Here is a 27,201-nt window from a genome sequence, read left to right on the forward strand (position 1 = left end):
ACAGGCCACTGCTGGGCGCAGTGAACTTAAAACTATACATGAGAGCTGCCCATTGTTTGGGAGAGCATGAGTGTTGGTGAGAAGTGGTGACTGTTTGTGGAGGCCGACCTGAGGCGTAGGCACTGGGAAGCCACCCTTCCTTCAGCTACAGGAAGAAAGTATTAAGCAGCCAGGCTCTGCTGGATGGTGTGGCTGTCTTGTAAACCCTTCTTGCAGGCCATGGAAAGGCTGATGGCTGTGGCAGAACAGGATTTCACATTGGGCTGGAAAGTCAAGGGTTAGATTCACATGAGTACTAAATAACGAGGCTAGGCTTGGGGTTTAGAAATGCTCTTAGTGAGGACTTTTGGCGTCTGTAGACAGCTGGTCATTATAATAGGTCAGGCAGAACTGAGTCAACAGGTTGGTGGACAGCTCCTGGCCTGCTGCAACACTCATGCATTAATGGCTCTGGAACCAGTAGCTTGACAGTGTAGCACTCTGAGGCCAATGGCCTCAGAGTGAGAAGTTACCAGACTGTGAAGAAATTGCTTTGCAAAACCCTTTCCACGTTACAGGAAAACACTGCTGCTTTCAAATAAATTGATAGGAACTCAAGATACAGAAGAAGACTACACTTAAATTTATGGTAAATGCTGGGTAAATATTTGTCAACTTTTCTCATTATCTAGATCTAGTTTGATAACCAGTTTAAAAGGTTTTCCTCAAACCACTATGTCAAAGTTTTGTTTTTAATGCAACTTACATATTATATGCTTGAAACTGATGACCTTTGGTTTTAATTGTAACTTTAACTAAGGTTTATTAAGTTTTGATGTTTTTCCTTTAGTTGGGATGAGACTCACTTTGGAAAAATGGGAAGTTACTATATTAACCGCACCTTCTTCTTTGATGTACACCCACCTCTGGGAAAGGTAAGCAGTGTGGCAATTAACACTCTGTTATCTGGGCAGATGGCTTCTAAGAATTGGAGCCAAGTGTTAGTTTTGTACTTAGTTCTTAGACTTCAGAATTCCATGAGCAGGTACTTCGATAGAAAATCTTTGGTGTTTTTAGGGGTTCTCTGGGCTCAGAAATGGAGAAGAGCATCCATCAGCTGATGGATGGATAAACAAATGTGGTTTATCCTTAAAGCAGAATGTTATTACCCATAGAGAAGAAGAATGTTCTGATAACAGTAGGTTTCTTCTCAGGATGATGAAATGTTCTAGAATGACGTAGTAGTGATGGTTGTATAACCTTGTAGAAATATTTAAAACTACTTTTAAAATCATTAGTTTTATGTTATGTGCGCTTTTTTAAAATTTTATAAAAGAAAATAGAAATATAATATGCTACATAAAGGAAATATAACTTAGAAGAGCTTAATCTATAAAAATTATACTTTTTTCTTCTCTTGATTCCTAATAAACATATTAACCCGTTCCCCTAGCATTTTACAGTTAGAAATTCTACCAATTAAAATTTATTTTACTCTTTTAAAAACAGATTCCCCTGAGAAGACCAGTGGGTTAGTTTTAGTATTCACAAAAGCCTTTCTTCCTAACTGCAGATTCAGGTCTTCGGACCTTGGGGTAATGGCATGGGTACAGAAAATTAGGATAGCAGTCCGTCAGCTTGACCCAAGGAAGCATGAGCGCCTAGGTTAGGGACTGGGGAGGGTGTGTAGATAGGTAAGCCATGTAGCTAAATTTAGAGTGAATTCTGAGCCTAGGAAAGGGTGGAAAAGCCTTGCCTCTTCCTGTCTGCTTTGTAGCAGCAGAGACAAGCAGTTGTGCCTGGACCTGTGAAGCTCAGAGCAGCTGGGTAGAGCAGTTGCTATTGTAGCTCTGTGTTGAAGAAAGGGAGCTGTCTTTCTCAGTCTCTCAATCTCCTTTCCTCCCCCTTCCCTTTCTGGGGAAATGCCTCTGTCTTTGCATTCTCTTTCTTCCTTATGTGTAGCTCTTGGCCATTTTCCTCCCGCTTCATTGTGATTTGGAGCCTCTTTTCTTTAGTAGAAGGCCAGTCTCTCAGGAGTGAGAATGCCCAGGACTTCCCTGAGAGCTGTCGTGTTTCATTTCATAACAAATGAAAGAAAACAGACTGCGTGTGTGAGCCCCTCACTGGCCCTACCCTTCAAATTATGGAGTCTTTTCCTCCCTAAATGTTCAGTCTGCTCTAGTCCCAAGAACTTAGCATGGCATAAGAGAGGGTTTGTTTCAAGCATGAAGCTCTTTAGACAAAAGATTTTTTTACTCTGCAGCAGCTGCAGGACAAAATGTCACACTGGCACTTCTATGGCCAGTTGTCAAGGGAAACGGAAGGCCATGCATGCAGCTGGAGAGAACGGGACAGAGGAATCTTTTCTCTGAACATTTTCTCTTTCGTCCATTCCTCTCTCCTCAGATGCTGATTGGTCTTGCTGGCTACCTGAGTGGATATGATGGCACCTTTTTGTTCCAGAAGCCCGGGGACAGATACGAGCACCACAGCTACATGGGAATGAGAGGAGTAAGGCTTCCTGCTTTATGTAGACTGATTAATCTCCGGGGCCACACCCACTCAGACCTGTTACAGTTGGAAGCAGCAAGTGTAGACGAGGGGACTTTTGTGGAGTGGGGAGAGGACAATGATTGAGCCCGCCCCCTGAAGTAGAAATCTGGAAGTGAGTGTGGGAGGAAGGGAAAAAGGGAGGCCACAGATAGCGTAGAAGCTGCTTATGAGCTGTGCACACTGCAGCTGTCAGCCCATGTTTAGGTTGCATTCCTCTGCCAGCCTTTCCTTCAGATTGTGGCCTCTTCACACCATCTCCAGATTCCTACTTCCTTCCTCACAAAGCAATCTCGCTCTCAGAGAGGCACCCTGATTCCCAGCATCAGCTTAATGGAGCATGGCGGAGCCTAGACACTCAGCTCTCTGTCAGCAACATAATGAGACCCGTGGAAGCTGCCTCCAGCCTGAGTTCTCAGAGCACTTTGCCTTCACAAGTTAGATTAGATGACTGTGTGCTTCCTGGGGATTATCATTGGGCAATCTGTACAGTCCTGCATGCCATATTTAAACAGGGAGTGCCCGCCCCTCAGTTCATACTCTAAAGTGACACTTTTGTTTCGTTTTTTGTTGTTTGTTTGAGGCAGGGTCTCACTATGAAGCCCTCACTATCCTAGAACTTACTATGTAGACCAGGCTGAATTCGAATTCATAGAGATCTGCCTGCCTCTTTGCCTCTCAAGTGCTGGGATTAAAGGCTTGTGCCACCCAGATCTCTCAAGAAATGATTTTCTTCCTAATGACTCTTGAACAGCACAGAGTATACATAGTACTCCCCATGGACTTGCTGTGGAGATTGGAAAGGACAAATACATTCATTTGTTCTCTTTCCATCAGGCCACTTTTCTTCCTGTGTACAAAAGTGATGGCCCAAAGGGAAGAATTTCCCATTACCTTGGCCTTGTCTGTGGGACTAAGGAGACGTAAGAAGGCTGTTGATTAAAAAAAGAATCAAACCCCCATCTTCTCCAGCTCTTGAAGTGTCAAGCAGTCATTTTTCCCAAACCAAAATGCACCCTGTAGATTGAGTGGTTTCTGGTATCCTCAAAACAAAGAACCAGGGGAAATATTACAAGAATATCAGTAGAAGTCTCGGAAATATTAAGATGCCTCAAAAAAGTCTGCTTCAACTTATACCATAGCTTTATGCTAGACACTAATGTTGGTGAAGTACTTTCTGGGTTAGTAAGCCTTGAGCTCATGTACTCCTCAGCCTGAGCCTGTGAGGCTGGCTTTTCCTATTGAAATGATAGGAGACAGCTGGCTGTGATTGGCAGCCCTGCTTCTTCCTGTAAATGTCACTGATTTCAAGCCAGTACTCGTGCCAAGGTTCTGACGGGCACACATGCCCACTGCTTCATGTGGTTTTTCACTATGACACTCCTCTTGCATACTCCATGTGATTTCAGATCACCTAGACTATGCTTTTGTCAGGGTCCTCCACCTTAGACATTAATATACCAAGTCAGCTGGTTGCTTGAGCGCTTCTGTCTTCCTTCCATAGTTCTGTGCTTTTCTGGGTTCCTGGCTGATCCCCTTTGCCTACCTCACTGTCCTGGATCTGTCCAAGTCCTTCCCAGCAGCACTGCTCACCGCTGCCCTTCTCACCTTTGGTAAGTTGTCTTGACCTATGTGTATTGGGAAATGGGACTGTCACACAATGTGGGTGGTTGGAAATCAATACATCCAAGTGTCACGTCTGTGCAGCCAGTACATACACACATACATACATACATTTATTTATTTATTTATTTATTTATTTTTTGGTTTTTTTTTTTGAGAGAGGATTTCTCCGTGTTGCCATGGATGTTCTGGTACTTACTCTGTAGACCAGGCTGGCCTGGAAATCTCAGAGATCTGCCTGCTTCTGCCTTCTGAGTGATGGGTTTAAAGGTGTGTACCTCCACCATAGGACCCAATTCTTAATTAACTTAAGGGTTGGGTAAAATATAGTGTTACTAGTAACACTTAAGTATATAATTACATCTGTGAGTCATGTGTGTGTGTGTGTGATGTTCATGAGTGTTTATATTTGCACATGTGAGTGTCTGTGTGGGTGTGTTTGAGGCATGCAGTTGACAGTTGTCTTCCTCCGTTGCTCTCTACTTTATCTACTGGAGCAGAACCAGAGCTCATCAGTTGCAATGAGTCTCGTTCACCACCCTTCCCTGAGGATCCCATCTCTACCTCCTGTGTGCCATGCCTGCCCAGCTTTTATGTGGGTTCTGGGAATCCAACCTCCAGCCTTCAAGCTTGCATGACAAGTGTTATTTTGTTTTGTTTTATTTTGTTTTTGTTTTTCAAGATCGGGTTTCTCTGTAACTTTGGAGCCAGAGTGCTGGGATTAAAGGCGTGCACCACCACCACCACCCAGCTAACAAGTGTTTTTTTGATGAGGCATCTCCTCAGTCCCTAAAGCAGACACCCAGAAGTAGCAGTGAAGCAGAAAATTACAATAGAAGTATTAGGTATTTTCTCTGGGTCCTCACCTGGATAAACAGAGACTAACTATAGAGGTTAGTCCTGGTACTAGCTGTATTCTTCTTCAAGTGAATCAATGACTTTGTGGCGCTTTACATGTAAAGAAGTCCGGAACAATTTAGGTGGGTGTTTGGATCTTGTTCAGACAAATGTGCTGATGTTTTGATGGATATAGGACAAGGTTATAGGATTCCCTTTTGTGAACCAGTGGCTTTTTCCTTGTATGTATTTTTCTTTAGTTATTAATAATCAGTCATTTTTCATTTTCTATTTGATAACTGTTTCCTAGGCACCTACCCTATACCCGGCCACCTTTTGAGTCCTCAGAAAATACATTGATGAGATGCTGTCCTCATAGAATACACCCTATGAATGACAGACAAATAAGCCAGGACATATTAAGTCTGTGATAAAGCATGTTATTTTTCTTTTAACATTTAAATTATTTATTTTGTATGTGATGGGGGAGGCACATGCACACTTGTCATGGCACACCTATGGGAGTCTGAAGACAACTATGGGAATTGATCCTCTTCTTCCACCATGTGGATCCCAGGGTTCACACTCAGGTCATTAGGTATGGTGGCATCCTACTGAACCATCTCAGTGAAGCATCCTAAGCAATTAGTGCCAGGTTAGACATAAAGCAGAGTGGGGATAGATTAGTAGGGATCGATACTGTTTTAGATAGAGTAAGCAGTAAATAATCCCCAAGAAGGTAGTGTCTAGCAGAGGCCTGAGTGAAACATGATCGGCCTCCAGAGTTTTGAGAGAAGACTATTAAGGCAGGAGAACAGCCTGTGTAGGAATCCTATGACAGGCAGTAAGTAAGAATGTTGGGGTTGACTTTAGGTAGATATGGAGGCCATACAGAATTTGGGAACTGTCCTGAGAAATTTTTAGCCTGAGTGAGATGAGAAGGGGTTTAGGAATATGGGGTTTAGGAATATGTTAATAACTTAAGTTTTTTTTTTTTTTTTTTGGTTGGTCTGGTACCTATGTAGGGAGTCAACCCTCAATAAAGATGTCATATGAAATAAAACTCTTCTATACATTTATAGTTTCCAACTGCATCCGTTTGTGGGGTTTCTTATGATAGAAATGAGGAAGTGGCCTCAGGGCTGCTCTGAGTGAATGACGTGAGCCTCTGAGATAGAGGGCCTACAGGTAGCGTTGGTACTGCTTCTTATCATTGGGCTCTGCTGTGCCCCAGCTGAGTCCTCCTTGCTGATAACCCAGCAGTGATCAATGGCCGCCTAGTCATGACTGCCAGGTGCTTATTGCAGTGCAGAGAGGACTGTTTCCTGCTGTTAGAGTGTTTGCTTTTTAGAGATCTCTTATCACTCTGCGTTTTGACCAGCAAGCTCCTATTTTTCAGACACGGGATGCCTCACTCTGTCCCAGTACATCCTCCTTGACCCTATCCTGATGTTCTTCATCATGGCTGCCATGCTGAGCATGGTCAAGTACAACTCCTGCGCTGACAGGTCAGAAACACCGACTTGGGTGGGAGGGTGGCAGAAGCCATGGCAGTCCAGAAGTTTGATTGTGGCAGAGCTGGTGGGTGCTTACAGGACTAGCAGTCAAGCTTAGTTTAAGAGGAGCAATACTTTCCATTTGTTTGGTTTTTTTAGATAATGAAAATATTTTTTAAAGGTTTATTTATTAATTATGTATACAGCATCTGCCTACATGTATCCCTGCAGGCCAAAAGAGGGCACCAGATCTTATTACACATGGTGGTTGTGAGCCACCATGTGGTTGCTGGGAATTGAACTCAGGACCTTTGGAAGAGCAGCTAGTGTTCTTAACCACTGAGCCATCTCTCAGCCCCATGAAAAATAATTTTTAAAGAGTTTCCTCTAATAAATGCTTTTAGTTTTGCTTTTCACAAGATGAGAAATTGTTGACTGTTAGGAGGTTTTGGATGTTTACAGTTGGTGTACAACTGGGGAGGAGTGGTGGGTATTGTGGATGTTTACAGTTGGTGTACAATTGGGGAGGAGTGGTGGGTATTGTGGATGTTTACAGTTGGTGTACAGTTGGGAAGGAGTGCTGGGTATTGTGGATGTTTACAGTTGGTGTACAACTAGGGAGGAGTTGTGGGTACTGTGGATGTTTACAGTTGGTGTACAACTGGGGAGGAGTGGTGGGTACTGTGGATGTTTACAGTTGGTGTACAATTGGGGAGGAGTGGTGGATATTTTGGAGGAGTCCTGATGCCGCCTCCTCACTCAGCCTCCTCACTCACGAGCTGTCCCTTGGCACCAGTGTGGTCCACAGAGCTCTGGGACAGCTCATCCTCACAGTCTCCATCCTGGAGGGGACAAAACACCAGTGCAGTTGCTGCCTTAGAGGTGCTGTCTCCTTGCCTCAAGGCTTGCATCCAATGCTGACCTAATGATGAATTTTGCACACGAGCCAAGAGGATCTTTCCAGACTCTGGTCAGTTCTAAAGCTGGTCTGGATTTTGGTCTTCCAGAATTCTATTTTTCTAGATCCTTCTGCCTCCGAGAGAATAGAGTATGCCTTTCTATGTATTCAAAATACCGTGTTCAGCATTCCAAAGAGCTGGTTTATCCTAGGCTGTCCTCGAAAATGATGTGTATTTACCCATATAATAGTCCCAGCCAGTGACTTTTTCCTTAAAAAAAAAAAAAAAAAAAAAAGTGGTATCAAAGATTGAGCCCAGGGCCTCATATGTTTGGCAAGCCTCCACCACTGAGCCATATATCTCCAGACCCATCTCCCATTCTTAAATATGTAGCATATGCCAGGTATCATACCAGGAGAGAGAGGCATAGTAACAAAGATGTTGCCTTTAAGGAGTATTCATCTGGCAGGGGAAGTGCCAGATCATCAGAAAATCTGCTGAGGTGTACTGGTTACTATCAGTACAGCGAACCAATAAGGAGCATCAATGTTAGAGCTTATTGCCTGGCTTAAACTGCCTTCCATCACTTGCTGGCTACATTGCTTGGCCTCACTGTGCCTTGATTTCCTTACGTGTAAACAGGATAATGAACTCTCGCTTAAGAGTATGATGGGATTAGACGGATAGCATGCAATATGTGGAATGGCGCCTGATATGTAATGAACTGTTAATAAATGCTGGCTTTGGCAGGCCCAGAGGTGACACAAAGAATAAGTCTGACTTGAGTCCAGAAAATTTTCTGTGTTTTTCCTTGTATATATACCTGACTTGTCTCTATGTAAGAGGCCCTATGCTTATCCAGGGATAGCACAGACCCTCCCCAGAACAACATGCTACTTTCTTTCACACTGACTTGCCTGTAGTTTGCGGGCCTTCACAGAGCACAGCCTCCTTGGAGCCATGCCCTGGTTCCCTGGGGTTAAGAAGCCTCGAGGCTTAGGACACTGTCCTACTGCTGCTCTTGATTTCCGATTTAGTTCTAGCTTCCAAACTGTATCTTATTGGTTTCCAGGCCTTTCTCTGCCCCCTGGTGGTTCTGGCTCAGCCTGACTGGTATTAGCCTTGCTGGTGCTTTAGGGGTCAAATTTGTTGGCCTCTTTATCATCCTGCAAGTGGGATTGAACACTGTTTCAGACCTTTGGCAGCTGTTTGGAGACCTCAGTCTTTCACTGGTAAGAACTCAAGTGCTTATGGATATCTTTGTTCCATAGTGCTTTCTGCGTCTGATGTGGTTGGAGGGAGGGAGTGTGCCCTGTGCCCTGTGCCCTGTGTTGTGCCCTGTGACCAGACTGGACAGGCACACCTTTCCTCTGTAGACATCAGGATATCGGAGTGGGCCTGGCTGAGGGGCTGGAGTGGTGTAGAGAGAGTGAATGGAGTAACTGCCTTGCAATTCTCTTATTGCTGCTCCTTCCCATCTCCATTTATTTATTTGAAGTTGCCCAGCCAGAAGATTCTGTCCAATTGGACTCGTGCCAGGCCCACCAAGGGCATAAGAGCTTAGGTCAGATGAGTGGAATGATTCAACTTCTGGAATTCACAATTTCTTTTCCTGATCCAGGGGCTTCTGTAATTGGATGCCAGTTAAATACTGTTAGGATTTTTTTCTTTATGACATTAGTAATCAAGAGCTGATTCAGTGCCAGGCACTGTACAGAATGATTTGCTTTCATTATCTCATCATTAAAGTCCTATGTGTCAGGTCATAATCACTCACTGATTTTACAAATGAAGAATTTGAAAGCTAGAGAGATAACTTTCCCATGGACCTACAGGTATTAGAGGTAGTAAGGGGACAGTCTATGACTCCAGCTTTGGTTAGGCAAGCTCCAGGACTCACCTACCGAATTTCCAACCTGTTTATTCATTTAGAAATTACATAGAGACCATCCATTTACTAAATGCAGAATATTGGGAATGTGTTGGTGACTTTTACATCATCCCTGCCCTCTAGAATCTATTGCAGGGGCGAGGGAGGTTGGGGGAGAGGAGGAGAGGCCTATTATAGTATAGTCTTCCTTTGACAGCAGAGGGGAGGCCCTAAAGCTTAGGTATTCCAGGGAGGACTGTGAGGGAGTTGAGGTTAAGGCCAGCAACAGTTGGCCATGTGATAAGGGCCTGGCACAGTCAGTACAGGGAACCTTGGGAAACTTCAAGGAGTTCAGTGAGCTGGAGGCCACTGTTAAACAACAGTCTCACCTTGTCAGTGGTCATGCTTGCAGTTCCTAGAAGGGCATCAGAGAACTGGCCTATGTTATCCTCCTGCAGTGCGTGTGTGTTTGTGTGTGTGGTGAAGGATAATATAGAAAGGCCTAAGATTTTCCACCCATTATTCTTTCCAGTGTGACCCATATTATACATACAACGGAGTTTCTTATGCCAGCATCTGTGGTGGTTTTTGTTTGCAGGTGACTGTGGGGAAGCACCTGACTGCGCGAATCCTGTGCCTCATAGTGCTGCCTTTGGTGCTCTATGTGACCATTTTTGCTGTTCATGTCATGGTGCTGAATAAAAGGTACAGTCAGAATCTTTCCAGCCTCTTCTGGTCTTTCTCTGGCACCTAAGCCTATGAGTGGACCATGTGAGGTTAGGATGAGGAGAGGAATTTTTTCCTGCCCCCATGTTCTCTCTTCTGCATATCCCAAGGCTCAGAACACCCAGCACCCAGCCTTGAAGGAGGTGGAAAATTCCCTGATAGCCTAAATGTAGCTATCTCCATCAGAGGCTTTTCACTTTAGTGAGGCTGGATACCAGGGTTGCAGTGGGACTAGAGGTACTAATAACCAGGACACCAACAGCAACATCACGTTGAACAAGTGGCCACTAAGTGCTGAGAACTGGGTTTATTAGTATTATGCATAATCTCATTTAGCTGTCATTATTGGTGAGTTCTTTTGGCTTTTTAAAGAATTTATTTATAAATGAAGAACCAAGGCTATATAAGGGACATCGCGCAAGTCACCCAGGTAGTGAGTGGCAGAAGTGAAGTTTGGACTGTAGTTCCTCCAACTCTATCACCCATGTTTATTTCATGAAGTCACCCTGCCATTCAGATTCTCAAATCTCCTTTTAAATCCCTTATCTAAGGAATTCTGGGAAATGACAGCTTTTATTCTCTCAGCTTGACTCTTCTGCTTTTCCCTTCCCCACAGTGGTCCTGGTGATGGCTTCTTCAGTTCTGCCTTTCAAGCCCGGCTTTCAGGGAACAGCCTTCACAATGCTTCTATCCCTGAATGTGAGTGTGCTAGGCAGAGGTTTCCTGGGAGTTGAATTGGAAAAAGCAAGTCTGAAGCTTGGGTTTTTTTTTTTTTTTTTTTTTTTTTTTTGGCCTATATCTAGCAGACTGGGAGAAAACCCAATATTACAGTATCAATACTCAAGAATCCCAGTTACTATAGTACTCAAAATATCCTCTCCTTTGTGCCTTTCAAAGCTTTCTCTGTAAGGCCATTTCAAGAAAATCTGGTCATAGAGAAAGGCCTCTAGGGACAGTTGTAGGCTGTCATAGCGTTCTGATAGTCTTATGCATATGCTTATTCACAGGTAGTAATTAGCAGGTATTCTCCCTCCAGGGGTAGTCTGATGTGAAGGACCGCCATTCGTGTGTTAAGTACAGAAAAGGGAAATGCAGAACCAGGCGTAGTGACAGAGGCAGGCAGAGCTCTGTGAGTTCGAGGCCAGCCTGGTCTACATAGACCCTGTCTCAAAATAATAATAACAATAAATAATTGTAATAATATAAAATGAAAGAAAGAAAAATGAGGGTGGAATACAGTACTGGGGATTGAAGCACATGCCAAGTCAGTGCTAGGAGGAAGTTCAAGGGGATCCCATATACATGCATACAAAGATTTGCCTTCAAGTTGGGCCTGCAAGGATGAGTGGAAAGAGCAAGGGTCATATTAGGCAAGAAGGGATGGCGTGATCAAAGCCAAGGGCAGGGGAAAACTGAAGGTACAGGTTATGTTCAGAGTCTGGAATTTTAGGTTAGAAAAGAGTTGGGACCTAGATGATAAGGGTTTGAGATGCTGGAGTAAGCTGTTGGAGACTGCATGGAGGTTTCTGAGCAGGCAGGCAGCTAGGAGTGCAGTGCCTTGTAGAGTTAGCACAGCTGGAAGGAAGTATGCGGTGTCCAGGAAGGTGGGAACATCTATTAGGAAGTCATTTGCCAGGCTGTACCTGAGGATCTCTAAGAATCAGGGACAGATATCCAAGAGCATATCCAAGAGGGACCAGGCAAGGGAGAAAAAGGTGTCTCTGAGGTCCGGAGTGCAGGAATGCCATTTTGCTCTTTGAGTACATCTAGTAACAGGAACACAGTGGGCTCCACAGACTGGGAAGGGAATGAGAGCTAGGAAAGCAAAAGAAAGCACTGGTTTGGAGGGACTAATGTGGAGGTAGTCCTTAGAGAGGGAGCTTTGGACTAAAATTTGTTCAGAGGTAAGGTAATTGATGCTATGGTAGCAACTGCATGAGAACTGGAAAGAGGAAAGAAACAGGTTACTAGAGAGTGCAAGAGGAAGGAATGAGAAGAACTGCGGAGGAGCAGCCTGTGAGGGAGTGTGGAGTCTGAAGCAAGGCAGTCAGTGCTGGGAATGTAGGGAGCTCCCTCTTGAGTTGCTTTCATTGACATGAGAAGGCAACAGGAGCTCCAGCTTTAGGCAAGCCTGGGCCCCATGATCGCTCAGAGGATTTGCAAGACTTGTGGCGTGCAGCCACCACCCACCTACCTTCAAGACAGGGGCGGCCTGTCATCTGTCTGATGCCTCTTTTCCTCTAGACCTGGCATACGGCTCTGTAATCACTGTGAAGAATCTCCGGATGGCCATTGGCTACCTACATTCCCATAGGCACCTCTACCCTGAGGGCATTGGTGCACGCCAGCAGCAGGTGGGTAAGCTTTTGTGACCTTGGTTGCAGCCACACTGAGCTTGTGACTGAACCTGCCATTCACTTTCTTGCTTGGCATCCTTAATTCACCTATTTTCTCCTGATTGAAACATTCTCCTTTCTCCTTCTATTCCTTTCTTTGGCTAACCTTGCTTCTTTAGGTTTCAGCTCAGAGGTTCCTCTCTGTCCATCTTATGATCCCCCTCTGCCCCAATTGGTTCCCCTCCCCCCTTTATCAGAGACTTTCTTGGCATTCTGCCTGCCTCTGGGGAACCCAATTTATAAGGCATCATGAGAGTTTGCTGCTCCCATCCTTTTGCCTGATCCTGGAAGTCTTACGTGCCTAGCACAGTCCAGGGTGATGAGGAAAGATAATAGTTATGACTACAGACCTAGGAACTAGACTGGATTCCTTGGGTTTAGATCCATATAGGTTTGACTTTGTACAAATGTCTTAATCATTCTGTGGCTTAATCTCCTGATCATAGGGGGAAATAAATAATGTTCCTCTCTATTGTAGGGTTGTTCAGAAGATAGAATGAGATAACATCTGTAAAGGGCACCTATGGAAGATGTTCATGTTAGGGAGTGGCTGTGGGAGTCCCCTCTGTGTGCTGGGATTACTGTTAATGAATAAAGAAACTGATTTGGACCTATAACAAGGCAGAACTTAGGTAGGCAGGGAAAGCTAGACTGAATGCTGGGAGAAAGAAGGTGGCGACAGAGAGAAGTTATGGAGCTGCCACCAGAGATAGATGTGCTGAAACATTGCTGGTAAGCCACCGCCATGGGGCGATACACAGATTAACAGAAATGGGTTGAATTAATATAAGAGTTAGCCAATAAGACTCTAGAGCTAATGGACCAAGCAATGATTTAATTAATACAGTTTCTGTGTGATTATTTTGGGCCTAAGCTAGCTGGGCGGTCGGGAACCAACAAGTGGCTCTCTCCTCTTACAGGGAGTAGCTGTGCTGTGGTGGAAGGTGCCTGAGAAGGGAGAACAGGGGAGTGAAGAGGTTGGTGGACCCAGACTCTGTTCTAAGGAGGCAGGAAAGTGATGTAGTGATGAGATCTGATTAGATGGAAGTTTATAAAGTAACACTGATAGGAATGGGATGGATTACAAAGAACCAGTTAGGAGGCAGGGACAGTGCTGGAACTGAGTCAGGAAACACCTCCCAGGTGTCACTGGAGGGCCTGGTAATGGACTGGAGGTTAGGAAGAACCATGTGTGGCTCTATAGTCAAGATGGCAAAGTTTATGTGTAATGTTATTTAATCATGATCCGATGGGGAGGAATGGCCTTGAAGCTGGGAGCAGAACTTTTCTTGTGTGTTAGGTTTGGGACTTGTCTCAGAAGAGAGATCTGAGTATAACATGTAGGTGTTAGCACAAAGTGGGTGCCTTATATTGCCCAGGAAGACTGCAGGGAGGAAGGGCCAGTGAGGGGAGCCTACATTTAAGCTGGTGTTCAAGGCTGCTCAGAGTGGAACTAAAAGAGATTGAGCGTGAAGGAGTGAGTGGGGAGGTTGGAGAAGACATGGAGGAGTGAGAGTGAGGTCTCTGAAAGGGGATGGCATCAGTTCAGTAGGCCTGTGACACGCTGGTTTTGGTGCAGAGAAAAGGTCAGATGTCTCAGATGCAGTGATGTGCAGGTGAGAGTGGAGTTAGGGAGGGGGAAGCTGTGGGCCAGGCTGTTCATCTAAGATGCTCCCAAGTGAGGCTTCTCCAAAGAATGGCTGAGAGCTTCATTTTGCCAAATTTTATTTCTTCGAACATATTAGCAACATTTCTTTTTAGTCCTGCTGGAAAGCTGGCCCTGGGTATTGGATTTGCAGAGTTGCTTTCTCATGTTTGGTTATCGCTTATCTCCGGCCCAGTGTTTTTCAGTCTTGGCTGCACTTTAGAGTTAGCTGAGCTTTAAAAGTTTGACTTGTAGACTCTTCTTCCGAGATTCTGATTTAATGGATCCAGGGTGGGTCTCAAGGATTGTTCGCTTTCACTTTGGTTTAAATTCTTTAGCTCATGTTAATGGAAAGCCAGGACAGAAAGCCACAGTGGCCATTCCATGAGGATGCCTTGCTGCAGCTGTCATGTAGAGGATAGTGAAGTGGCAGATCTGCGGCCACGCTGTAAAAGGAGAGGAAGGTCAAGTTCTGGAAGACGCTGCTCAGCTGGCACTGTGTGTCTGTAGCCCATGGCTGCAGGTGTGAGGCTGATGGCGGTGCTGTGTGGACAGCGTATTGGGTCAAGGGACCACATGTCAGGCTTGACACTCAGGCTGTCTCCTCTGCTGTAAACTGAGGTGTGAAGTGATTCTACTAAATGCCTTCCATTCACACTCTGTCCTGATGCTTAGTGATGTCTCTAGGTCTCAGTTTCAAAATGTTTTCAGATGATTAACATCTATAAGATAAAATTGGGAAGTTTAGAAAAGTATATAAAAAAAAGAAACCAAAGCTACCTGTAGTCTCTGAAGATGTGCATTTTTCAAATATTTTGAAAAGTAGTATTCTACTATTATTAGGTACTTGAGTTCCTAGGAGTCCCGTTTAAAAACTCCACTGTGGAAACAAAGGCTTCTGTGGGAGTGAGCCAGGGGCTACACTTATGATAAAGAAACAATTTTCCTAGGAGAATTTTGATAATGGCTCTTCTAAAAACAGAAACCATTCCCTCCATACATGCACAAGACCTACCAAACCCTGACATCTGTAAACAAGTCCCAGGTAGATAGATTGGACCTAGCTTTGCGTCATTTGTATAAATCAACGTGTTTTAGTCTTTTTGTTTGTTTGTTTGTTTTTGTTTTTTTGTAGACAGGATTTCTCTGTAGCTTTGGAACCTGTCCTATAACTAGCTCTTGTAGACCAGGCTAGCCTTGAACTCACAGAGATCCGCCTGCCTCTGCCTCTCTAGTGCTGGAATTAAAGGGGTGCACCACCACTGCCCAGCTATGTTTTAGTCCTTTATATATTCTTAATATCATTGGGTTGTTTTTTTTTTTTTTCTGAGAAACAAAGAAAACCTCTCAAATAGCTCAAATACAGCTGTAGTACATGCAGAGTGATTTTTCCCATAAGTGCTAGTTCCAACTTTTTTTTTTGCAAGTAAATTAGTCAGATGGCCAATTGAAGTTATGAAAACTCAGAAGAAATTTGTGTATTCCTGTTATTTTGGTATGTGTTTACATGTCTAGCAAAGGTGTATATTTTTAGTATCTCCTCTCCTTGCTTCCCAAACTATAAGCTGTGTCATCTTGAGCAAATGACCTAGCCTGTGTTTTTCTACTGTTGGGGGAATCGCACCTACATACAGAACTGTGGTAGTGACTGAGCAGGGCAGGACTTGTCTGGTGCTCATAATAGTGCCTGGGGACTCATGGTAGCCACTATGAGTGGGAGAATTTCATGAACCTTTTTGCATGCTGCTCTAAAAAAATGCTCTGCAGTATTTTTACTGGTGTATAATATTCTATTGTGTGTATACAATATCAAGATAGGGTTTCTCTGAGAGGCCTTGACTATCCTGGAACCCACTCTGTAGACAAGGTTGGCCTCAAATTGAAAGATCCTCCTGCCTCTGCCTCCTGAGTGCGGATTAAAGGTGTGTGCTAACACTGTTTGGCTTTAACTAATAGATGTTCATACTGTGTTCAGGTTTTTACTATTAGACGTATCACTGCATTATAGACAGATTATGGCTATGGATTAAAACTCTAGGATAAGATATTTATGAAGCATTTTAGTGTTATTTATTCACATAGTAAGAAAAAATAATAGCTTTTTCTGTAAGTGTGCGTGCATGTGGGTACGCAGGTGTGCATGTGCATGTGGAGGCCAGAGGTCAGGTGCCTTCCATAGTCACTTTCCACCTTAGTTTTTGAGAAAGTCTCTCTCACTGATCCTGGGCTCACAGGTTTAGTTACACTGGCTGACCAGCGAGGCCCAGATATTGTCTACTTCCCCAGTGATAGGATTCTGAGAATACTAGCTTTTTCTTACATGAGTGCTGAGGATCAAACACAAGGGTGTTTGTGTAGCAGGCACCTACCAGTTGAGGAGTCTTCCCAGCCCATTGCTTTTTTTTATGATTTTTTTTTTATTTTATGTGCATTACTGTTTTGGATCCCCTGGAACTGGAGTTACAGACAATTGTGAGCTGCCATGTGGGTGCTGGGATTTGAACTGGGATTCTTTGGAAGAACAGCCAGTTCTTAACCCCAAGCTATCTCTCCAGCCCCAAGACCTTGTCTTAATCACTTTTTGAATATACTAAATCTCCTGTTTTTGGTGCTGGAAACTGTTAACACACAGTGTAATGGTCCTCTCTTAAGGCAGCTGAAACTTTATTGACAAAATGCAAAAAGAAAGAGATAAACTAAAAAGTTCTTGAGGGGTAGAGCCTTTAAATTCTGAAAAATGGAGAAAATCTCATTCAGAAGTGTGGCTTCTAAGCTTCATTGGGAACTGTGGCCTCCTGAGTTAGGGCTGGGGATCCTGAAAGATGTTCAGATGGTGTCAGTTTGCTGGGGATTGTGCTTGGCCAGCTGTGCTGATCATAACTGTTACCTCCCCACTTCTGCCCTCTGCTTAGGTTACCACCTATTTGCATAAGGACTACAACAACCTGTGGATTATCAAGAAACATAACACAAACACAGGTAATGTGGCAGAGACTGAGGTTCTTGTGCTGTTGTCCGCTGAGTCCCCTCACCTTTCTCATGACACTAGGCTCCTCAACACCTTTGCTGACCTTTTGAACACTGCTGAACTCCTGTTGTGTTCCAGACACATTGAAAGCATAGAGGATGAGCAGGGAGTGAAAGAGAGCAGGGCCAGAGCTCAGATTTCATCCAGGAAGAGGCTATGTAAGCTTATCCCAAGGACTACGAGGTAGCCCTAACTGGGGGACCTGGGAGTTGCTTTCACTTCCAATCCTGCATACCCCAGCTGTAGTCCTGATATGATAGAGTGCCTTTTTTGATTCTGGGCTGGTTGATTTACTTGATAATTCAAGCGTCTGCCAGTCTGTGTGTGTGTGTGTGTGTGTGTGTGTGTGTGTGTGTGTGTGCGCGCGCGCGCGCATGTGTACACACACACACACACACACACACACACACACAAACACACTAACTGGACTTTCTGGTTCTAGGACTAAGCAAGAGGTATTTTAGGGTCTTCCTTTCCTTGGAAGGCAGCTAGTTACTGTGGATAGCTTTCTGTTGTATCTGTAAGATGGCAGTTATCACCTGAGTCCGTCCTCACTGGTGATATCGTGAACCCCAGGTATTTTCTGTGCCTGATCAGCAAATACCACCTGCCTGAGCTGGCACAGGCCAGCTGCTTCCAGTCTGGAAAAGTGGACAGCTGTTCATCTAAACTCCCCCTTTGTTTTTCCTTGCCATTGCTTCACATTGTTGCTTTAGGCTAGAACTGTGCAAACAGCGTTATCTCCTCTCCTGCTGCCTTATTTGCATGCTCAGTAACATAAATTAGCCCTGAGTGAGTCTGTGGTGCTACTTCTATTGACTGTGCTTTTGATACAACAGTGATCTGTTATAGCGAAGTTTGAGGGATACTGGCTGTGCCTCTAAGTCATTCGAATTTGCCTGGTTTCCATTGTGGTTTCAAGCTAAGATGGTTGCATTTCACCTAAGCAGATAGGGTTTTCTGAGAACTTTGTAGGCTAAGATCTTGGTGTTCTTGTTGACTGTAAAGGCCCCTCACTCTAATCCATACCAAATAAAACTTCCTTCCCTGTTTATAAGTCAGCAAAGCAATGAGTGTCTGTGCAGGTGAATCTCACAGCCAGTAATTTGCATTAGCAAATTTAGCTTTTCTGACCTTGATTGTTTATAGAGTCCTGGCATCTTACTGTTGGAGACAGATTTTACAAGGATGCCTCTGTCCTGCTATGACGGCTGCCTGCTGCTTTTCTATGCAGCTACCTTTCCAGGTCATGAGAAGCCTAGAGAGGAGTTCTTTTCTTTCAGCATTTCATTATCATTTTTTTCATCTCGTGCTTCGGAAGTCTTTTTAGCAGAGATACAATTTGATTTTGAAAAGAGCTGGGCAATTGCGTGGACTTAATTTTGTAAAGACTGTATTACTCACTAAGGACATTTCCATTCTTTAGCCTCCTGCCTGAAGTTTCAGTGGAGGCCTCAGTAATTCAGACAGAGATCGTGTTGCATAGTGGCCAGTCTAGCCCCACTCCTCACGCCATCTTTTGTTCCCACATCTTTGCTGCATAGATTCTCCTTTGTGTGATTCTTTGGTATGTGTCCCTTTATCGTGCTGCTCACTTGTCAGAATTCCCTTCTCCTCAAGAGTCTTCCAAGCAGTACTTCTGGGACACTTTTTCTAATCCTCTGAGGAGACTGGAGAACCTAGCGCTTTGGTCTCCCAACACATTGTCAGTCTGTCAGCACATACCACATGGCACGGTAACCATTCCCACAGGCCTTCAGCTGTCTCTAGTTTAGAATGTGAGTGACGCACTCGATATCCACATCTGTTTCTTTTTGGCAGATCCCCTAGATCCTTCATTCCCAGTGGAGTTTGTCAGACATGGAGACATCGTTCGACTAGAACACAAAGAGTAAGTGAGCCTGCTACTGTTGAAATTGAATGGTAGGGCAGTAGGCTGTGTGGGGTAAGAAATCCATGCATGGTATAAGGGTGTATAGTGAGTTAACCTTTGCTTGCTGATTTTGGCTTTGAGAAGACATGACCTTAAAGAATGCCTTTCAGTGTCCCTTCTCTGGTCAATTCAGTTGGGTGAGAATAAGATCACTAGCTACAATTTTTGAGCCATTTGAAAGCAAGTTTTATTAAATACTGGCCAGGATGGTGGACAGTGGCCAGTTCCATACCTGGGATTTCCAGAGAATGGCCATGAATTATATTAGTCTGGTGCTTACAAAGGTAAAAAACCCATGTTTGTCCAAGTCAGGGCAAGCTTACATCCTGACGTAATTCCTGCCCAGGTACCTCCTACCTATGTACCTCCCACCTATGTGTGATCAAGCACATCCTGTGCAGTTGAGGCAACCAACCTTGTTTGCAGAAGTGAAAACATGTGGATTGTTGTCTTACATAAACAACAGGCCCCAGCATTCCAGGAAGTTATCTGTCTTTGGGAAAGTAGGGCTCACAGGTTAGAGTGTTGGCGGAGGCTGCTTGTTCTTTTCCCAGCAGCCCAGACCCAAATAATTACACAGAAACCATATTAATTACAACACAGTTTGGCCAATAGCTTAAGCATATTGCTAGCTAGCTCTTATCTTAAATTAACCCATTTCTATTATTTTATATTTTACCACGAGGCTTATGGTTTACCGGTTTTGACTGGCAGCTTGCGTCTTTCTCCTCCAGCAGCTACATGGCGTTTCTCTGACTCTGCCTACTCATTCTCTCTCTCTCTCTCTCTCTCTCTCTCTCTCTCTCTCTCTCTCTCTCTCTTTGTGTGTGTGTGTGTGTATATATATATATATATATATATATATATATATATATATACACACACACACATATCTTCCAGTCTGGCTATATTCTATTAAGCCATTGACAAAACCAGCTTCTTTCTTAACCAATGGCATTCATAGCATACAGTGGGGAATCCCACATCACCTCCCCTTTTCTGTCTAATTGGAAAGGAAGGCTTTAACTTTTGAAGAATAACTTTTCATCTGAAATATATCTCTATACATCTAGAAAACCTAACAAACATGACTACAAGCTTGATTATTATAGATGATTAACTATTAACCTGTATTTCTTAACTATACATTACATTTTTTAAATGATCTGCACAAACACAATACCTTAATCAAGAGCAGAAATATACATATAACAAAATTGACCTTAAATTTGTATCAATAAACCAAGATCCATACCAGTGCAAAGTATTCATCTCTATAGTATTAGAGGTATTTTTGTTTTATAGTTCTCTTTAAAGCACAATAATTTATTCTTAAAACCTAACTTTAGCTCTCACCTGCCTCCAGGAAAGGATAGTTTGGGTAGATACTTTTAGGGAATGTAAACATCTGTCTCTGAGACTGACACACTGGTCTGTCTTACTGTGTGTTCATTGGATTGAATGGAAACACCAGTCTGACTCAAAAACTGCTTAAAAGCATGAAACAGCTTTTAGAATATTAGAGTTATTTAGACCAAAATCCAAGAGAAAGAAGGAATTCAGAGAAAAGTGAAGCACTGAGGCCACATTTTCCCTCATCCTGTTGTAGAAACAATATGCCTTGCCAGTGAGAGATCACTCCTCACATCTAGAGACTAAAGAAGGAAACGCTCTTTACTAGCATTTGTCTGGCTCTGACTCCTGAACAAAGAGCAGCCAACTTTGAATAGAAGATTTTAATTACTTATGTACACCCTAGGCTTATGCATTCCAAATACACTGTCATCCTTAAATCTCTGTTAGTCTTAACCTAATGGAGTTAAACTTTGAACAATTTAAACAGAGATGCAAGCCAATTTTAATAGTTCAAGTTTCTTCTGGGGTTTTCTGTTTGTTTTGGGGGTTTTGTTGTTTTGTTTTTGGTTTTGTTTTTTGTTTTGTTTTGTTTTGTTTTGTTTTGTTTTGTTTTTGAGACAGGGTTTCTCTGTATAGCCCTGAACTCAATCTGTAGACCAGACTGGCCTCAAACTCAGAGAACTCAGAGATCTGCCTGCCTCGGCTTCCCAAGTTCTGCGATTAAAGGCATGTGCTACCATCATCAGACCTTAAGTTTTGGTGTTTTGTTTTGACTACCTATTGAGAGAAGTTTCTTTGAAAAATTTTTTTAAATTTATTTTTGTTTTGTGAGTGTGTACATGAGCCCCAGTGTGATGGGAGGTCAGAGGACAACTTGCAGGAGTTGGTTCTCTCCTTCCACCATGTGAGAGGGCCCCAGGCATTAACCTTAGGTTCTCAGGCTTGACAGCAGGTACCATTACGAATGAGTCACCTCACTGGCCTAAAAGGAGTTTTCAAGTCAAAAGTTTTCGGCTCCTCTAAAGTGACAATTTAGTACTAAGTGACCCTTCCCCAAGACTTGGAACCCAGAATATTTAAGTTAAGTGTATATCTGCCTTACTCACTGTACTTTAGGAAAAATGACTTTGTAGGAGTAGATTGTTGGCGCTTCCCAAGAAGTAACCTCCAACTAATCCACTCCTGGGCCTGAAGCTCACATTCGTGTCACTTAGGTGGGCTCAGCATCTTTCAGCCATGATTTAGATAAACATGAGCATAAACTGGTAATATCTCCTATGTGCCTGCTAAAAGCAAGAGGTAACCCTGCTTTTGGAAAGACACTGGAATCTGTTCCTATAGTTTTTCAACAACAGTTAATAATGCACAAAGATAGATTATTCAGGGAAAAAGCACAATGGCCAAAAAAAGACCAAAGCAGTCATTAGCAGAAACAGCCTCAAAAGATTTATATACTGGAATTACCAGATAAAAGACTTTGAAATACAAGAGAAACAGGGAGAGAGAATGCATGTATGTATGTGTGTATAGAAATGGTACATTTTTGCCGGGCAGTGGTGGCGCAGCCTTTAATCCCAGCACTCGGGAGGCAGAGGCGGGCGGATCTTTGTGAGTTCGAGGCCAGCCTGGTCTATAAGAGCTAGTTCCAGGACAGGCATCAAAGCTACAGAGAAACCCTGTCTTGAAAAACCAAAAAAAAAAAAGAAGAAATGGTACATTTTCTAGTTAGTTGGATTTTAAATACTCTAGATTCCTACTACTAAGTAAATCTGATTTGTCCCTAATAAATCAATGTTAATCATATTTAATTTTTTATAAATTCCCCATAATTGTGTCATGAACATTTATTACTCATGAATAAAAGCAAGAGTTGTTATAAAAAGCTAAGAACATCAAAACTAAATTTAATCCTCTCCTCATTCCTTGCAAATCCCCACTTTTAAAAAAAAAGTTGGTGAGAATAGAAAGTAAATGGGAATGGGGAAGTTTGCCTGACTTAAGTGTATTCATCACAATTGCTTGTTTCTTCTCCCCAGACTTGCCTCTTTAGTCAGGAAAAGCTAAAACTTCAAAGCTCCTAACCCTGTGAAGGCCTCCCCCCCCCCTTCCTGCTGCTCAGTACTCCTCCTCCCTCTGTCTTTCTCACCTTGTGCTCCTCTCTTCTCCAGTCCTCAGACTAGTTCTTAGGAGTGGATAGATACCACATTTCCTGGTGTGTTGGGATTAATAGTTCAGATTCTAATTTTTCTGATCCTAACAGATGACTGCATATTCTTAATAAAAGGAAGCAGCACACACGTCTCTTTTCTTTAGATAATGGTTCTTCTCTAACTTCTAGAACTACTCGGAACCTGCACAGCCACTATCATGAGGCTCCCCTGACCCGGAAGCACTATCAGGTCACTGGCTATGGCATAGTAAGTAAGAAACTGGGATGTGAGCAGGGTGGATCTAAAAAGTTGTGAATCTTGGTCCAGGGCCATGTAGTAGGAGTCATCCTCCCCAGAATTCTAGAATGTTCTAAGAATTTGGAGGCTGCACATAGATGAGTCTCTTTTTTGTTGTTGTTTTGTTTTGTTTTTTTGAGACATTGTCTCACTATGTAGCCTTGACTGGTCTGAAAGTTGCTGTGTAGACCAGGCTGGCCTCAAACTCACAGAGATCCATCTGCTGCTGCCTCCTGAGTGCTGGGATCAAAGCTGTGTGCCATCACGCCTGGCCAGTATATAGACTTCTTTAACATGTTATAACTGCTTAGCTCTGTTTGCTATGAGAAAAGCAGTTTATAAATTCTATTTTGTCTCTATCCCTCTTCTTGTAAAGTAACTATGTACTTTATATAGCCTAATACCTAATAAATGTCAGATTGGAATACCATGTGGATCTCTTAAATATCTTACTGGAAGACTGGCAGGATGGGCTCAGATGACACTAAAGGTACTTGTCATGCAAGCTTGAGTTCAACCTCTAGAACCCACATAAAGTGGGAGGAGAGAACTAACTCCACAAAATTGCCCTTTATGTCCACATGTATACGATGGCATGTTCCTCCCCTTCCTGGTCATGTGTACATAAACACAATAATACACTAAAAAAAGCCAGTGACCTAGGAGAACTTCTCTTTTTTTGCAGATCCCAAATTCTTTTAGTTTTATTTTACAGGTTTTTTTCCCCCTGTCATACAGAGGGCTGTTGCCAACATAGCTTTGTATTTTGCCATATCAGGGACATGCAATTAATAGAATATGAGTTCTGTGGGGTCTTGTGTCCTGAGAGTAAATGAAGCAGAGCAGCTGGTGAAAACTGTTGAGATTTATCCCTCACTCTGTCTTCTAAGGCCTTTGGGGCATTAATAAAGAGTGTGGATTCCATAAAGTGAATTCCCTCAGCCTCTTTGTATTTCCTGAGCCCACATCATACTACAGACAAGACGCTGAACTCCTCCCTGTTTTCCCATGGCCCTCTCCTGAGGAGAATTAAATACAACCATCTTCATTTCCAAGGTGCAGTGTTAGGACCTAACCAGCTTGTGTGAGAGTATGCAGATGTCCAAAATAATGGACACAAATGCCCCAGATCTTCTTATTGCCTTGGAGTGAAGTTTGATTATGATTTGTGGGCAAAATCAGCTGTCTAGAACTTAACACTCTGGTCTTATAAAGTTAGCATTTCTGCTTCTCACTTCCAGATTCATACCCTGTGTGTGTATGTGTATGTATTCATACCCTGTGCGCACGCGCACACACACACACACACACACACACACACACACACACACTTGAACTTTATGGACAAAATAACTTGATTTCATATAAACATTTAATATAAAAACAAAATTTTTTTAAACTAATTTTTTTTACATCTATTGTACCATTCAAATACTTTATCATCTTACATGATTTCTTCAAAATCTGTTATCAAGTGTATATATATAAAAGCTTTTTAAAATTTTTTATAATTTATTTAATCTTATTTTATGTGCTTTGGTGTTTTGCCTACATGTGTGTGTAGGTTGTCAGACAGTTACAGATAGTTGTTCGCTGCCATGTGGGTGCTGGGAATTGAACCCAGGTACTCTGGAAGAGCACTCAGTGCTCTTAACCACTGAGCCATCTCTCCAGTCCAAAAAGCTTTTTTTTTTAAATATAACTAGAAACAAAGGGATTTTTCAGCTTTATTATAAGGGGACATAAAAAGTTTACTTAGCAGAACTAATTTCCTTACTATCTGGGAGAGAGAAATCACAATTTTTTTTTTTTTGTACAAGCAGTGCTAGTCTTTTAAGCATTAAGAACATAACTGCTTAAGAAATGACTAAACAATAATTCTATATCTTCTCTAAAATCATCTGGTTTTTTACATATGTGTACAGCTTTACAGGTGTGCATAGCTTTAGCAAATTAAAGCCCAAGAGAAATGCTCAGAACTCACACCCAGAAGCCAGCTGAGAGCTCAGTGAAATCGGGAGGCGAGCCTCCCAGTCAGGGTGTCGGCAGCCAGCACTGCAGTTCACTCTTCCCTGTGTCTTAAACACAACACCAGTCACTAAGAACTTAATACTGGACTGTGGATCACATCCACACTATTTAAATAGCCTCGCAGCCAAGCACATCGTAAAGACCAGCCAAATCAGTATTTACATTTATAAATCTCTGAAGACTCTATGAGAAAGCTTGTGTCCCTTCACTAAACAAAATAGGGAACTGCCTCTGATGGTGGTGGAATGAATTTACATTAAAAATACCAGTGTTTACAGCTGCATTGATCCTTTACAAATAAAGAATATGAAAATCCAATTTCTTTAAAGGTAATAAAAGCTGAAGTGATGTTTTTCAACCACAGTGCTTGGAGTTGGAATAAAACCTATTGATAGCACTCAGGAGGCAGAGGTATGCGGATCTCTGTGAGTTCGAGGCCAGCCTGGTCTACAAGAGTTAGTTCCAGGACAGGCTCCAAAGCTATAGAGAAACCCTGTCTCGAAAAACCAAGCCTGTTGGTGCTTATTAATATGCCAGTAGTGAATTGCTTTCTCTTGGAGAAAATCCAACCGCAAGTTTGAGCGTAAAATATGTAACAGAGAAAATTGCTCAAAATAATTCAAGTCAGCTTATCAGCATTGGATATTCTAGTCATAAAGTACATCACAAAGGAAACAAGGTTCCTGGTTCATTCTCAGGCCCAATCCCCCACACAAAGTAACATAAAGTCTCCAACTGTTTGTCCTGCTTTACAATTCAAATTCAGAGATGTGCACAGAAGAATTTTCCATGGGATTACCTAACTGAAAAAGGAAAACTAAAAACATGTTCAAATAAAAAAAATATATTGGGTAAGCGAGCACTAGAATTATTCACTTGTAAACAAATGGTAACTTCATCAGGGCACATGGCACTGCATGGATTACCTGGACAGCTAGCATCTCCGACAGGCAAGTGAATAGGCGCCACTTTTAAAACTGCAACATGAACTGATGCAGATTTTGTATTGTAACTTTCCATTCCAAATGTATAAATGATTCAGAATCAGAAGTCAATGATTAGGAGAAAGTGGCAATGTAACAATTTTGCAAAAATCCTCCATCTCTAAGAGGGAATGACCAACCTCCCCTCCCCAGAAAATGTCTCATAATTACAAAGTAGAAAAAAACAACCATTCACTAATGCAAAAGGCATTATAATTCAGGCATGAGATTTCTAGGTTAACTCAATATATTTCATAAGATGACTGCTGAAGTTTTAAAAACTGCCTGGAAGTACTACTTTTCAGGCTTAATCCAAATGGTGATGACATTACTAAAGCCGATAAGCACGTGAGAAGAAGGGAAGCAGACCCACAGAACCTTGTGCTGAGATCACTGACTTTATCTAACACTGCCTGTTCCAAATCCGTGATTAAAAACCAGACAACCTAAAACCACAGCTTTTCCTAGAGGCTCAATTCCCTTGAAGCCATTTTCAGAGTTTGTCCACAACACAGGACTGGATCTCAGAGGTTTTGTTTCTTGCTCTGTTTTGGAACCCGAGCCACCAGCTGTTTCCAAAGTTTTTCTCCTTTGAGTTAGTTTCACTGAATTCATTTACTGTCCCATGTTGTTCCTCAGTTATTTCTTCATTTACAGGGGTTGCAGATTCTCCTTTTTCTAGTCTTTGCTGCATTTCCCAGAGCTTGGTAACAGTTATATCTATTGATATTATGCTAATAAGATTAAAGTTATGCTTGCTGAGTTGATGAAGCATGAAGTTACCAACATAAATTCTTCTTAATTATTTTCTGTCCTTAATTTTCTACAAACAACATACAGGCATGATTTGATTGTCAGCAATAAATTCATGCTTTATAACATGGAGATTCCACATTTTCATTACATCTTTCTCTCCTTCATTCACATCATACCCTGACTTTTTGTAATAGGGAGTTTCAGGTAATATAGACATTTTGTCTATTTATTTATTATTTATAGTAATAAAGATGTTTTGTCTCTAACATCATCTGACTTTTGTGATTTTTTTTTCTTGGTTTATGTGGCAGAATGGGACAGGGGACTCAAATGATTTCTGGCGGATTGAAGTTGTAAACAGAAAATTTGGGAACCGGATCAAGGTACTGAGAAGTCGAATTCGCCTCATCCATTTGGTCACAGGTTGTGTCCTGGGATCTTCAGGAAAGATTCTGCCCAGATGGTGAGTCTCTGGGTCCTGATACTATAATCTAGCTTACCCTTTTCTTTTCACACTACAAGGTATCGACTAGAAGCTTCAATCCCCGTGGTTAGTGCTCACTTAACTTTTGCTTTTTTGGTAGTAGATGGAAGAAGAAAAGGTATCAGGGATACTATAGTGCAGAGAACTCCAGTATAGCTTTTT

General features: G+C 42.6%; 1 protein-coding gene across 3 annotated transcripts in view; it reads left to right on the forward strand.

Annotated features, from left to right (window-relative positions):
- Pomt2 (protein O-mannosyltransferase 2) overlaps positions 1-27,201 on the forward strand; it is a 45,091-nt gene that overhangs the window by 5,939 nt on the left and 11,951 nt on the right. For all 3 annotated transcript variants that reach the window (XM_048449292.3, XM_085697346.2, XM_048449293.3), the window contains exons 2-13: positions 830-914; positions 2,386-2,490; positions 4,034-4,142; positions 6,389-6,497; positions 8,457-8,616; positions 9,853-9,959; positions 10,597-10,679; positions 12,225-12,334; positions 16,934-17,000; positions 18,871-18,940; positions 22,677-22,755; positions 26,867-27,018. In XM_048449292.3, the coding sequence (XP_048305249.3) occupies positions 830-914; positions 2,386-2,490; positions 4,034-4,142; positions 6,389-6,497; positions 8,457-8,616; positions 9,853-9,959; positions 10,597-10,679; positions 12,225-12,334; positions 16,934-17,000; positions 18,871-18,940; positions 22,677-22,755; positions 26,867-27,018 (1,236 nt within the window). The remainder of the gene's footprint in view (positions 1-829; positions 915-2,385; positions 2,491-4,033; positions 4,143-6,388; positions 6,498-8,456; positions 8,617-9,852; positions 9,960-10,596; positions 10,680-12,224; positions 12,335-16,933; positions 17,001-18,870; positions 18,941-22,676; positions 22,756-26,866; positions 27,019-27,201) is intronic.

The sequence above is a fragment of the Myodes glareolus genome, chromosome 11, assembly GCF_982192425.1.
Source record: "Myodes glareolus chromosome 11, mMyoGla1.1, whole genome shotgun sequence".
Classification (NCBI taxonomy): domain Eukaryota; kingdom Metazoa; phylum Chordata; class Mammalia; order Rodentia; family Cricetidae; genus Myodes; species Myodes glareolus.